Here is a 14,300-nt window from a genome sequence, read left to right on the forward strand (position 1 = left end):
GAGAGGGATCAAATCCCATCTCCACAGTGTCTCCTTTTGTAAACTCGCAGTGCTAATCTTCCTGGGGAATTCCAGAGGCTCCTACAGCTGTGTTTGCTTGTCTGTGTTGGCCTTCAGCTCTTCATGAAACACCTTCTATGCCTCAAACTGCTGTGCTACAGCTTAAGAAACATACTGGACTCCCCCATAGGGCAAAATTTCTGTGACCCCCCCACCCGACGATGTTGCCCCTGATACCACACGCATCTTCTCCACTCTGCGCTGTGATCTCCTGGGTGCTGGGCACTCTGTCCCACATGTTAAAGCCAGTTAACTTTCCAGAAAAGGCTAAAGCTTCATCAAATCCACCTCCAATGCAGGAGCCATTCTTTTCGTGACCAATCTGCAAAATCCCTCCATCTGGAATGGTGTGAGCATCAGCAATGCCCAAGGCAGTGGCTGCGAGCTGTCCATTCACCCACAAGGATGCCGATCCATTCTCTGAGCTCCAGGCACCACAGAGATGGATCCACTTCCCAGGAACTACTACATTTTTGACAGCCAACTTGTGTTGGTCACCACTGACAACAAGCACTGCTGAGTCCCTGCTGAGGTACAGCTAGATTTCATATGGATTGAACGTGGTTCCATAGGAGAAGACAATAGTTTTGTCCAAAGCCTCAGTCACCTTGATCCAGATACAAGCAGTGAAGGAGTGAAGGGTCATTCCAGCAGTTGGGTGAAAACTCCCAAATATCTTTCTGGAGCGCATGGGGAATAGAATTGCTGTTTCACACCCTGAAAAAGATAGAAAGGGGGTTAGGTGAAGAAAACCTGGTCAGTTTGTGCTGGCACAGTTAGGACCTTTGGTGTATGCTGACCTCTGAAGGGAGCACACAAACAGGAGGGGAATCAACTTTTTAAAAGGGTAGGCAAAGGCAAGACAAGGGGGATGGATTAAAGCTAAAGGAGGAAAGGTTTAAATTAGATCTTAGGGGGAAGTTCTTTCCAGAGAGAATGGTGAGGGGCTGGAAGGGGCTGCCCAGAGAGGGGGTGGATGCCCCATCCCTGGGGGTGTTCAGGGCCAGGTTGGTTGGGGCCCTGGGCCACCTTGTGTAGCTCCAGGCCTGGAGGTTGGTGTTCCTGCCTGTGGCAGGGGGTTGGAGCTCTGTGATCTTTGGGGTCCCTTCCAACCCAGACCAGTCTATGATTCTGGGCTTCTCAAGGGGAGCTGGGAGCTCAGCACATCAGTAGGGTGCTTTGAAGTAGCTCTCAGATCCCATGGATGAATTAGCTGAATGGCAATGGGTCTAGGGGCTAATCGGGCTGTGGGAGGAAGGCCTGGCTCTTCCTCGCTGCAGAAGAGGTGTGTTGGCATTGTCCTGTACCACACAAAGTGCCTTTTAGGTGTGGGGCTGCCTTGGGGAGCTGGGCTGCCCCATGGGTCTGCAGGCACTGCGGGGGGGACGGGGACACGGGGCTGGCTGCAGGCACTGCTGAGAGCTACACGTGTGTTTATTCCTGCCTCTCCTGAGCCTGTCTTCAGAGCTACCCATGAGTAGCTTTCACATGCAGTGGGTGCATGTGGGAAATGAGTAAGACAACTGATGTTTTCAGAAGGGCTCATCTCTCCTCTCCAATTAACCTGTGGTTTAGAAATTAGTGACGAGCGCCATCAGAGACTTAGGAGACTTAGACAAGTAACTGCTGATCACTAAATGGTGTTGGTCATATATACCATAATATCCCAAGCAGCACAGAGTGGGGAAAGCAGCTGGCTTGCTTCCTGTTTGAACAAGCTAGAGGAGCTAAAATGTGTGGGAAAATTCTGCTGTGGGATATGAAGGACTCTCTGTGTCCTCCAGGCTGCGTGTTATTCCACAGACCGCTTCTTTTCAGTGGATCTCACAGGTCTTCACCGCCCCTTCTGAGGAGAGGGGCAGGAGCAACTGTGGGGATACTCCTTAAAATCCTACTTAGGAACTCTGTTGTGAAAAAAGCTTTTAATTAGTGAGCTTTCAGGCTTTGTTATCAAGTCCTGAACAAAATTAAATCAGCCTCGCTGAAGAACAAGAAGTGTGATTAGAAAATCCCTCAAGAGTATGGCTGGCAGCGATTCAAGATGTGAGAAATTAAAGTCAGTTGCTAAAAATTCCCTTGGGAAAAAAAAAGTTCCAAAGAGACACTCTAGAAGTACTTAAAGTGTATCTTTTAAATTAAAAAGGGGGAAAAAAAAGAGAGCATTTAATATAAAACCCTGTAGGAACAAGTGGAAATAATCTAGATTTTCACTAATGAGACTGAGGTCCTGCTCAAGTTGGGTTCTCTTACTCTCACCTAAGGCAGAGTAACGGACTGTGAGGCTGGCTGTGGTATGGGGAGAGACAAAGAATGAGCTCATGCTTTCTGGAAGGCAACATTCCTGTGCTGGGGAAAACAGGAATAGCTGTAAGACCTACTCCCAGCACCCACAGATGACTGAAGGGTGGAGATAAGGAAAGGTGTAAAAGAGACTTGCTTACAAAGCTGAGTCTGTGTTGTCCTACCTGAAAGGATAGATTCATGTTGGGTCTTAAAAGGCTTTGTAAACTCTTGTGTTTGTGTTGTAGTGGGTTTGTGTGTGTTGCTGCCTGCATGTGAGTGGTTACAAGAAGCCCTCCTTGCTCACCTGTGTAAGAGCTCACACTTGTGGTGTTGCTGGTGAGGCTGTTGTGACTGTACCCCTAAGTTCCTACTCATACCCCTCTGGGATTCTGTGAGTGCATTTCTGTGGGGTTTTTAAGCTGCATCATCATGCTTTTGGGGAAAATGCAGCTGTTCAATGCATGTCAGCACTTGGAAGGCACACAGGGAGGTAGAGTTGTAGTTAGATTGTGGATGGAACAGTTTTGCACCCAGGCTTTAGATTGCTGGGGTCTGCCTTGCCATCCCCCAGTGGCTGCAGCTGATCTTTGAGCATTGTATCATAGCACACAGAAAATCTGATGTGGAATTTGAGATAGGAGCTCATCTTTCTGTGGCTACCTTGCTTGCTGGCAAACATTTTAGCAGGGGGAAGAAGCCCCAAGGCACAGCACTGCCCCAGAGTTACTGATCTATCTGTGCTCAAGGATATATTCCGTCCTGGCAGTTGCACGGGGTGAATGTGGTCTCTGGGCTGTGGGATGCGTGCTTAGCTGGCTGACATCCACACCACAGCCTTGGGTCTAGCTCTGCTCTCAGGCAGTTGGAGTTGGTGAGGAGCAACCTTTGGTTTAGGAAGAGGAGGAGGTGAGGACATGCATGAAGAGAACAGGAGAGCTCAGTGACTAGTGCATCTCAGAGGTGAGAGAACATCATTTTCATGCTTAAAATATTGTTGCTGCTCTCTGGCAACCCTTTTGATCTGGAGAGTCTGCAGGAGCTGGGATCCCAGCTGGCTTTGCCCTGTGTGAGGACTGGGATTAAGCCCTCCTTTGATCCCAGGTTTGAAAAGCTCAGTGCCTCTACTTTGAGAACAGAGAAGGGGTTTCCTCCTGGTGTCACAGACAGCTCAAACTAGCTGTGCTCTACATAGGATTGCTTCAGAGTCACGGGCAGAGGAGGGTGTGTAAGGGTGGGTGTTTGTAGGGTGTCTGTTTGGGTCAGGCCCACCAAAGAGAGCTCCCCGATACAGCACGCATGGGCTTACCTGCTGGCAGTAAGTGCGGAGCCGCCCACTTCTGCGATGCCTTCAGTTCATCTCTGGTTTGCTGTAGCTCTTTCCACAGGGAGTTCCAAACCAGACTGTCTCCTCTGGTGGGACCGAATGTATCCTGCTGGAAAGCTGTCTCCTGAGCATCCACCTCTGACCTCCTCAGCCAAGCGCTCTCCAGCCGGCCGAGCCTGCTGGACACCTTGTGGCTCAGCAGCAGAACGTGCTCAAGGACCTTTCCTTGCTCAGACTCTGGAAGCCTCTTGACTTCTTCAGCTTGGTCACAGTTCCTCTCAAGCACCTGCTCTACCTGTGACATGACGTTCGAGGTGACTTTCTTCACCATGGTGGCGAGGTTGGTGGTGAGCTGGCTCAGCTCTGCTTTCAGGGTCTGCAGGTCCCCCTTCAGCACCTCATCCATAGCCTGCAGCATCATGTTCTCTCTCAATCTGGGAGTTCTCCAGCATGATGAAGGGCTTGTCCCACTTGGTGTGCTCTCACTGGCAGTCGCACGAAGCAGCTGGAAAAGAAGATACAGATGTTGCTATTCCTTTGTACTTACGTTTTTAAACAGGAATATTTGACAAAATCTGGTGCTCTGCAAGTCTTACATGCTTGAGGCTGTCAGTGTGTTTCCCTCTGCATCAACACAGGGAAGGAAAGTGGTATGTATTATAGTAATTCCAAGCCTAAGTATCCTGGGCAGTCTTTTGCAGGAAAACTGGAAAAAAATAAAGGCATACATAAAGCGAATTCCGAGGCACACCATCCAAGGGCTTTGGCATTTGCCATCCCTAATAACCAGCTGGTACAAGCTGCTGCTTCTGAAAAGAAAGTTTACGCTTTTAACTCTCACAAGAGCCAGGCAACAGTGACCACAGTTCTGCAATTAAGAGAGATTTGGTTTAAATCTACTTACATTCCTCAGCACCAAGAGCTGGACCTTCAATTTCATTATCCAGGTTCACGTACATGAGATCGCAGTCATCATCTTCATCCAGAACACAAACTGAAGCCCTGAAAACACACAACAGCGTAAGCAGGGCAAGTATTTCTTGGGGAGACACTGTCTGGCTGCATCCTGGAGAGAGCTGGGCTGGCTGGAGCTGAGAGCCAGATGTCAGCGGGGACGGGACTGCGTGCGAGAGGCTGCGAGCCCCTAATAAATGCTGCAGGAGCCGAATGAATGAGCAGGGCGAGCGCCGTGGTGTAATCAGAGCACTTCTGGCTGTTGGTTTTGGCTGAGAGGAGAAGGGGGCGTGCAGCTTGCACAGTCCCAGCCTTCCAGGTTTGCACTGGGATAGATGAGGGGAAGGAAGGGGGAAAGCTGCTCTTGTGAGCTGCTGCTTCCCCCCTGAGAGCTGATTGTGGGAACGTCCAGCCGTGGGGCACAGTCAGGAAACCAAACATACCAGGAGTTGCTTTTGGATGTGTGTGGGGCTTAACCTAAATACTGCAGCTTATTCTGGTAGTTTTATATAAAAACTTCTACTCTAGACTAACAATGTCCTGCTTGAAACAGCAATGGAGAACTCAGAGTCAGCTCGTTAGGGGTTTGCCTTGTGAGCACGTAGATCAGCAGTGTGAGTGGGGTTGTCTGTCAACTTTGAGCACACAAAGTGAGGCACTCCTGGGTCAGACATTAATCTGGTGCTAAGTGTTATTGTTATTTGTGATAATCAGCTTTAAATTGTAAACAGCTTATCAGTTCAGCCAGCCATTAATTATTTCAGAGATGCTTTGTTTAGGTGAGATTAGGAGTCCTATGGCACAAATTACATATTGGCTATGAAATACTCAGAGAATAGAGTAAAACCCACCCCTGTGTAACTGCATCTGTCTACCAATCTGTATTCCCTTCCCATTTGAGTCTCTGGTGTATCACTGGAGCATGTAGAGAACCCCATACCTTGTCCTGTCTCTGACACTGGACCTGTGGGGTACAAAGTGGCAGAGGTGATGTGCGTGGCATGAACCATCACTCCCTCCTGAAGTGAGGCCCAAGAGGCACCTTGCGGGTGGTGCCTTTTGCTGAGGAGATGGGGAAGGCTGGAGCTCCTCCAAGCTCACCCCACACACCCCAGGGCATCCTGCTGTTCCTAGGGCTGCTGCACCAGATGCTTCCCAGCACCCATCCCTGGGCTACCTGTGCGTTGGGCTGATGGCCACCATACTGCTGCTGTTCCTACGTGCCAAACTGTCTCTGTTTCACACTGGGTGTGTATCTGGGGTCCTGCCACGGTTGGACCCCATGGGCTCTGAAAGTCTCTTCCAACCCCTACAGCTCTGTGACTCTGTGTTTTATATATAGAACAAACCAGACAGGAATTCACCATGCCTGTGGATTTCAACCTTGCCTTCAGCATCACAGTGCTTATACGGGGGGCTCAGAGCTGCCATCAAGGAGTATCCAACAATTCCTTGAGCAGAATAAGTGCTCCAGGGTAGAATGCAGAAGTGTGGCTGGCTGAGCAGTAGAGAGGCACTCCTCCAAAGTGTGAGGACCCCATTGGGATCATGACAAGATGTTCAATTAGAAGTTACATGTCTGAACCCACAGTGAATTATATGAAGCTGCTTGGCTCCGAGGTGGTGTTGCAAGACCTAAGAGTGTCCTGGGTTGTGTTCGCTGTGTCTGGCAGGAGCTTGGTGTGGTCTGGTCTGAACCCATGGATCACTCTTCTGCCATCCATGAAGTGACCTGCTTATCTTGCAGAATTACAAGGCTGGGATTTAAATGGGAGAAAAAGCAGCAGGCCAGAGAGCTAGTTCCTCTTGCAAACCAAGGACTTCCAAGGCTTTACAGAAAGGAGCCATGCTGCATTGCAATAGGCAGATGTTTTCCATATGTTGTTCAAGGGAAACTTAAATGTATTGAGGCAGGCATGTTGAGCAACGTGGGGTGTTACATTTCAGTATGAGCCTGGGCTTCAGATTGAATTATGCACAGACATATTAAGAAAATGTGCAAGGAGGGTGTAGTGTATCTCTGTCTGTCTGCAGTTGACTCTCTCTGGCTCCTTTCTATTCCTGGAAATGGCATCCTTACCTGTTTATGTTCAAATTTACTGTCGTGCATATTTAGCTCTCTTAAATAACCAGCTATTCTTTCCATATGCTGCCTATTTAATTTGCAAGTCTCAATCTCAGCAAAGGAGCCACATTGCTTTTATCTGCTTTTTAGTTGTCTTTTTGTTGTTAATTTAAATCACACTTAGCTTGGTCTAGGACTCAACAGAGTACCATCCAAAGCTGAAAGTTCATTAACCAGCCTTCTTGTTATATTGTGCTTGAGAATCAAAACAATAATTAATAGGATTTTCTTTTTTTGTTGTGTTTTTTCCCCCACTTACACTGTTATATCTGCAGTGAAGCATCCTATTTATGTTGATTATTTGTCTTCTTGGCCCAGTATGTATTTTTCTACAGCACATTTTGTGCCTGTCTGGTTTTGTACTGGTGATTCTTAAGATCTGGTGGTGTCTTGCTCTCTCTGGTTGGGTGCTGATTTTTTAGGGCTCTCTCTAGCTTTACAGAGAGATTATTGACTGTCAGTAGTGACCTCGCTGTGCTCTGTCCTCAGGGAACTCCATGCTGCTGCGTGTCCTGCCTGCCTTGTATGAGGAGCAACCCCAGCCTGCTGGCTCACCTGGATCAAGCTGAACACCACCACCTCCTCCGGCTCCTCCAGACCGTGGCTAGGAAAAAAGAACCAGGGGTAAAACCATGTTTGGAAGATGTTACAGCTAAATGCCACACCTCCTTTTGGGGGAGTTTGTTTCAGATGACTTGGCAAGATGTGTCTGCTGGCAGCTCTCTGAACAGTGAGGAGTCCCGTAACGTGCATGACAGTGCTTTCCTACACTAATTCCCCATGAATACTTTAATTTTGCTCCAAATCCTCCATCTAATCACAAAGAGAACATAACAATGACTCTGCTGGATCAAAAACGTTTGTGATAAACCACTTTTTTACTTTCTTGGCTCTTCCTCTGTCAGCTGAGTTCCCATAACTCTGTTTCCATTCGAGTATCTGAACTGGAGTAAGTTAAGTATCAAGGAAACTTAGGAATTGATTAGGAGTGAGCTGGAGATTAATTAAGGCAAATTAGATCATGCTTTGGAAATTCCATGTCGTTGACAGCACGCAGCACACTGGAACAAGGCACAAAGCTGCCTGTTTTGTGACCTTCTGAAATCTGTAAAACCTTTGGGAGAGAAGAACCAGCAGCAGTTACTGTCATCCCCCAAGCAGCCAAGGAAAGTGTGTTACAACACATGATCCCAGAGGAACTAGAGCTCCTTTTGGAACTCTTATCTGCCAAAAATAAAGAAGATAATGGAAGGAGGGGTCACTTTGAGCCCCGTTCCTGTCCTGAGGTGTATTCTATGCAGGTGCAGTGGTTTCACTGAATCAGAGGTGTGTGTTTCTATGAAAAACCAGTAGGCAGCTGTATATGCTGCATCCCACCCATAAGGTGGTTTTGAGGACTCAACACCCTCAGCCCCTCAAAGGTTTCAGTGTTGTTCCAAGCAGTAACAGCTCCCCCCTAGTGTTTTTTTCATGCAGTGAGGATCTTGCCTCTTATTTTCCCCCTCTGTTCCAGCTATTAACCTCCTCATGTTACTCAGTTTCCTGTGGAAACCAAAGCTTTCTGCTAGACCTTCAATTTACTGTGTCATCAGGGAAGGCCAAGTCCTGTGTTATTTTAATCAAAACAGTATAGAGCTGGCCTAGAGCAAGGGAAATATTTGTTGAGGAGGCTTTTTTGGTCTTTTTTTAACAATTGGGCATTTCCTCCCTTATATATGCATAACTGCAATATTTCCAGGCTATGGGTTGCCCTTATTCCCTATGTGGAGCTGAACTTTGATTGACCTCAGCGATAGCCTAGGAAAAAACCCTCTTACCCAAGTGTTTTATTTTTACCACTTTGATGTACAGTGCCTCCTTTTTTTTTGTTCTATTGGTATTCACAACTTATAAAAAACCACATTTACCATTTGTTTGCATCTGATCTTTTTTTAATAGGTGCTGAAAGAGTGTGTTCCACTTCTCCTGGGATGCTTGAGAGACCCCAACCATAATGACATTATTCTAAACATACTTGTAGAAATATCTGGCAATGAACCAACTGCCTTAGCTGCTTCCCTTCCAATGCTGAAAGAAATTGGTGAGAGCTTTCCAAGTTTGATTGGGCAAACTGCAAAGATCTTTGGAGCTGTTGGACACATCGATGAGGTAAGCTTTGAACCAAAAATGCTGGTTGGTTGGTTTTTGGGTTGGGTTGTTTGGGGTTTTGGGTTTTTTTTTTCCGAAATCTTGTATGAAGTGATACATCAAAGTATTCTTATCTTTATGAGTAAGTGGGCTGCCCTACCAGAACATGTCATAAGCTCACAATAGGTCTAGACTGGAATGCCACCAGGAGAGTGGAGAGGAGAGCAAGTAGCACAGAAATTTTAATTCAGTGTCTGGCCATCCAACCAAGGAAAGATGTGGGACTGTTGGAGGGGATTCAGAGGAGGCCATGAACATGATTAGAGGGCTGGAGCACCTCCCCTATGAAGAGAGGCTGGGGTAGCTGGGCTGGTTCAGCCTGGAGAAGAGAAGGCTGTGGGGGGACCTCATTGCAGCCTTCCTGTCCCTGAAGGGAGCACAGAAACAGGAGGGAATCAGCTTGTTAAAGGGCAGAGACTGGCAGGACAAGGGGGATGGAGTGAAGCTGAAGGAGGGAAGGTTTAAATTAGGTATTAGGGGAAAGTTCTTTACAGAGAGAGTGGTGAGGGGCTGGAATGGGCTGCCCAGAGAAGGGGTGGGTGCCCCATCCCTGGGGGTGTTCAAGGCCAGGTTGGATGGGGCCCTGGGCCACCTTGTGTAGCTCCAGGCCTGGAGAGGAAGGGTGAGTGCCATCACACCGCCTTCATGAGCCAGGTCCTCAGGATTTCTCAACAGGTCTGTGCACCCTCTTCCTCTCAAGAACAGCCTGAGCTTTGGTGTAAACTGATCCTGCTCCAGCAACCTCAGCAATGTACCGAACATCCCTTGCCAAGATTTCAAACAATAGTTTATTTTACTATTGCTGGAAGGGGAGGCCAGCAGGAGAGGCCTGCCAGGCGTCCTGTTGGGCATGGGGTGGAGGCTTTGCAGAGCCTTTCACTTGGGCTCTGTGCTTTTGGCCTCCTGGGAGTGGATGTGAGCACAGAGCAGTGGGTGTGCAGGAGGATGAGCGGTCCCTCTGGGGCATGGCCAGGGCTGAGCGCAGGGCTTGAAGTTCTCCCCAACATCCCAGGCGCTGTCTGGGTCAAAAATCCTGAGCATCCAGCAACAACAAACCCCGTGTGCCTTAATGTGTAAGATTCATTAACGTGTAAAGACTCATTTATGTGTTTCTTTAGCAGAAGCATTTTCTCATACATCCTTCCCGAAGCCATCAGAGCTCAACAGGAGAACATTGGACAAAAAGGTGCTGTTCTAAAAGGCCTTTTTTCCTTCCAAACATCATGGAGGCTTCTGGTTTGAGCCTGTCATTCATAAACCCCGTCAGTCCATCAATCCCCTCTCTGTAGCCAGGGGGCTTTATACGGGTTAGATGTATGTACCAGACTGTTTCCTTAGTGCTTGGTTCCCACAATGAGAGCAGTGTTGAGAGTTATGTTGGAGTGACAGCTTTCTAATAAATTAAATCTTGTCCCACATCTCCAGAAAGATTTGTTAGGAAAGGTCACACCGAGGTTCTTTATTACAGAAGAATTATTATCAGTATTTTTCTTCCAGAGTGTTCTGCAGCGTTAATGTATTATGAGATCTTGCCTAAATTAAAACCAAAACAAGACAAAACTGGCCAACTCCTCTGAGACAGATCCTGAGCTGCCTTTATCAAAGCAAATGAAAAAGTGCATTTTGTGATGTGGTATTCGCTCTTTGTTTCCACAGTTGGTAATTTGAAGACTTTTGGAGGTTTTAATGGGCTTCCCGACTGTGAGTGTGACTTGCTGAGACTCTGACAGCGCTGGGTTAAAACTCTCATTTGTGGCTTTCCATGTCCATGTTTTATGGAATAAACTATTCAGATGTTTGCTCATCAGGGGGAAAAAACCAAGGGAAGGAATAGGAGCAAAACAAGCTGCTTGTAGAGAGCAAATGCTGTCAAGTGCCCCTTAATTCTCTGACCATTTTTGAAATGCTTTCATGACTCTCTGGCCCAGGTGCTGTGTCTTGGCAGGACTGAGATGGGGACATATAACCCCCCAGCAGAAGGCACCTCCCCAGAGAAGCTGCTGTGTGCTGTTGTTCTCCTGGGAAACTCAGTCCTGCTCCTACACAAAGGCCAAGCAGCTTCTTCAAGGGAGAGTGTGGATACCCCAAGTTTAGGTTTCGGTGCCCAGGGTTGGGTGGTGGGACCAGGACCCTTCCATGGAGAGTTTCCTCCATGCCATGGGGCTTTGGCTGGTAGCAACTCCTGCCCCACTGCTGGGCCTCTGACAGGGCAGCACCTTTCACTGGTCACAGGGTATTTTCATCACTAGAAGGGAAATGGTTCCCAGCAGCACATCTCACAGCAGATTTCTCTTTGTTCTTTAAGATTAGCAGCTCCCCTCCAATTTAATTTAAAGTTATTATTTGAATTTTGCATTAAAAGCTTATGTATCCTAAGATTAACCTAACAAAAATCACCCAGCATCCCCTGCAGCTGTACATGTTCATTTTAACCCTTGAGTTTCTCTTGCTCTTTGGCTGCTCTCCTGAGCTCGTCCCTGCCCACGTGCTGAGTTTGCAAAGACATTTTTCAGTAGGAGCTGCATGTCCCTTGGTCAGAGCTTTGAAACCACAGACCTCTATAAACACTGTGGTTAGCTCAGTGCTTGGCTTAGGAGAACAGTGTCATAAGTCCCTGTTTAGCAAGCAGGGAGGGTGGCTTAGGTTCAGCTGAAAAGCCTTGCTGGGGTCCTGTCAGGGAAAGATTGGGGGTTCACTTATGCACAGACATCACGTGCGGTTTAGGATGTGGTGCTGTGTGAGGCTTTCAGTGTTTTGGATGAGTCTGGCAGAGGCATTGATGTAGAAATTTTGGAAATGATTCATCGTCCTCTAAGAGAATCTCTGCTGAAAGATGATTATGTCACCAGATACAGCGTCAGCATCACTGTGAGCACCATGTGCCAGGGTTAAATCTCTGCCTTCTGCTTCCCTAGGGTGGAAAATGAGGCCAGAGCAGAACCTCCTGTACCCCTGGAGGCTGGGTTTGGTTATACAGCCTCTGGATGGCACTTTTATGATGTGACCAATAAAGCCCATACTCCAGTCCTGGGGTGATGTGTTTCTTGCAGACAGGCTGCCTAGCTCCCTCCATGGCATGCAGATGTTGGGATATATGGATATTATTGAGTTTCATTTGCCTGTTAAAGCTGTGGCTTCAGTTTTGCTTGTGAAACGTGTGTTTACCAAACGATTCTTGCCTCTGGCCCAAGTGAGCCCCACGCTCTGCTCTCCGAACCAACTGCATGGAGAGAACTCAGAAGAGAGCATGTTGGGGTGCTTTTTGTGTCTTACCTCTATTCCAAACCATCTTTCCTCTTCTTGATCACCTTCCAGGTCCAAAAGCCTTGCCTTGCATGCTGTTCACATGAAGGGGATAAGCTCAGAGAGCGGGCAGGACGAGGAGGATGGGGAGATGAATGCTGGCATGTCCTTCACAGAGATCTACCTTAGCCAAGACAATGACAAGCTGCCCTGTAGTGTGGGTACTGAAGCAATGCACCTGGGGACTTCTTTGGTATCACACCAAAGCATGGATTACACAGAAGCAGCGGGTTTGCCAGAACCTCCTGAAGAAAAGGCCCTCAGAGGAAGCACAGAAGCAGTGGTGAGCCCCATGGAATGTCAGGACAAGCTCTACTTGCACTTGAAGGAAAACCTGGGTCAAGTGAAAGCTTATGCCATGGAGATGGGGCAGAAAATCCCTGTCCCTGATCAGTGTGTTATTGAAGGTAAGAGGTCTGAGCCTTTCACACTGTGCTGTAAGTCCTCATGGGCTCCAAGCAAAGGGGTAGCAATGATCCTCCAGCACAGAGCTCGGGGATGGAGAGGGACACTGGTGTTATGAAACAGCATCATTCATGAATTGCAGGGGTTTGAAATCTTCCAGGACTGTTGTGGCTTCCTTCTGGGATGCAGCACAGCCCTCACCTGTCCCAGCCTCCCATGAAGGTTGATGTGCCTTTTGGTTGTCACAGCTCCCTGGAAAAGGATCATAGAATCTTAGGGGTTGGAAGGGACCTCCAGAGCTCATCGGGTCCAACCCCCTGCCAAGGCAGGGTCCCTAGGACAGGTCACACAGGTCGGTGTCCAGACGGGGCTGGAATCTCTCCAGAGGAGGAGAGGGTCAGTCTCTTCTCTCAGGTGACAAGCCATAGGATGAGAGGAAATGGTTTCAAACTGCACCAGGGGAGATTTAGGTTGGATATCAGGGAGAATTTCTGTACTGAAAGTGCTGTCAGGTGTTGGAACAGTCTGCCCAGGGAGGTGGTGGAGTCACCATCCCTGGAGGGGTTTAAAAGGTGAGTGGATGTGCTTGGGGACATGGTCTAGAGGTGGGCTGGGCAGGGTCAGGCTGTGGTTGGACTCGGTGATCTTAAAGGTCTCTCTCCCAACCCCAGTGATTCCATGACTGTGACTGAAAGGATAGAGCCCAGGAAGATCCAGTTCAGCCCTTGGTCACTGAAGCTGCATTCAAAACACGATGCCATCCAGTGAGCAACAGTCTCACTGGTTTATAGTGGCGACTCACTCCTGGCTCCTCAGTGCTTTGCAGGAGGAAATCCAGCCAGGAAACCTTTGATGGGACTAATGGGGGAGCACTGCAAAGAGGGGAGGCAACGAGGGGAACAGGTTGCAGTACACTGGCCTCAGATCTGGTTGTTGTTATGTTTTATGCTGTTCTGAGGGATAATGGGTTCCAGACGATGGAAAAGCTCGTTGCTCGCCCTGCACTGGCTGATAAATTCCAGCATTCCACGAGCCAGATGTTGATGGGGAACAGATGGACCCTCTGCTCCTTCAGTGGGACCACAAAGTTGCACAGGCTCAGGCCAGCATTTCCAGAGATCAGCTCTGCTACTGCTAGGCCAAAAATCACAGAATCACAGAGCTGTAGGGGCCTCAGAAGCCTGAGAGGGGATCCGATCAATGGGTATCGATAGCTGAAGGGTGGGACACAGGGGGACATGGGCAGCCTCCTCTCAGTGTCTGTGGGGACAGGACAAGGGGCAATGGGCTCAAATTGGAGCACAGGGAGTTCCCCACCAGTCTGGGGAAGAACTTCTTCCCAGTGAGGGTGAGGGAGCCCTGGGACAGGCTGCCCAGGGGGTGTGGAGTCTCCTTCTCTGGAGAGATTCCAGCCCTGTCTGGACACCGACCTGTGTGCCCTGTCCTAGGGACCCTGCTTTGGCAGGGGGTTGGACCCCATGGGCTCTGGAGGTCCCTTCCAACCGCCACAATTCTGGGATTCTGGGATTCTGTGACATGCTGAAATTGGCTGTTCTCTGCAAGCCACTGAAAACCTCGCATCACAAGCTCTGGCTTGTTACCAGGTGTTGCTACACTCAGCAAATCAGACGTAGCAGAACAGCCACGAGTAACCACTCA

At 48.6% G+C, this 14,300-nt stretch overlaps 1 protein-coding gene and 1 pseudogene across 2 annotated transcripts in view; one reads left to right on the top strand and one right to left on the bottom strand.

Annotated features, from left to right (window-relative positions):
* LOC311194472 (ventricular zone-expressed PH domain-containing protein homolog 1-like) overlaps positions 1–14,300 on the top strand; it is a gene marked incomplete at both ends in the record, with an annotated part of 43,419 nt that overhangs the window by 13,137 nt on the left and 15,982 nt on the right. Inside the window, 5 exon segments of the mRNA XM_084267579.1 lie at positions 7,236–7,287; positions 7,289–7,370; positions 8,685–8,894; positions 11,658–11,812; positions 12,249–12,643. Of these exon segments, the coding sequence (XP_084123705.1) occupies positions 7,236–7,287; positions 7,289–7,370; positions 8,685–8,894; positions 11,658–11,812; positions 12,249–12,643 (894 nt within the window).
* Positions 163–6,731, bottom strand: LOC311194136 (pentraxin-related protein PTX3-like; annotated as a pseudogene). Its single transcript has 4 exons — positions 6,702–6,731; positions 4,572–4,752; positions 3,650–4,172; positions 163–777 (listed from the first exon to the last, which is right to left on the bottom strand). The product of its transcript is annotated as a pentraxin-related protein PTX3-like (transcript).

This window comes from Gallinula chloropus (assembly GCF_964237585.1).
Source record: "Gallinula chloropus genome assembly, chromosome: 8".
In the NCBI taxonomy this organism is placed as follows: domain Eukaryota; kingdom Metazoa; phylum Chordata; class Aves; order Gruiformes; family Rallidae; genus Gallinula; species Gallinula chloropus.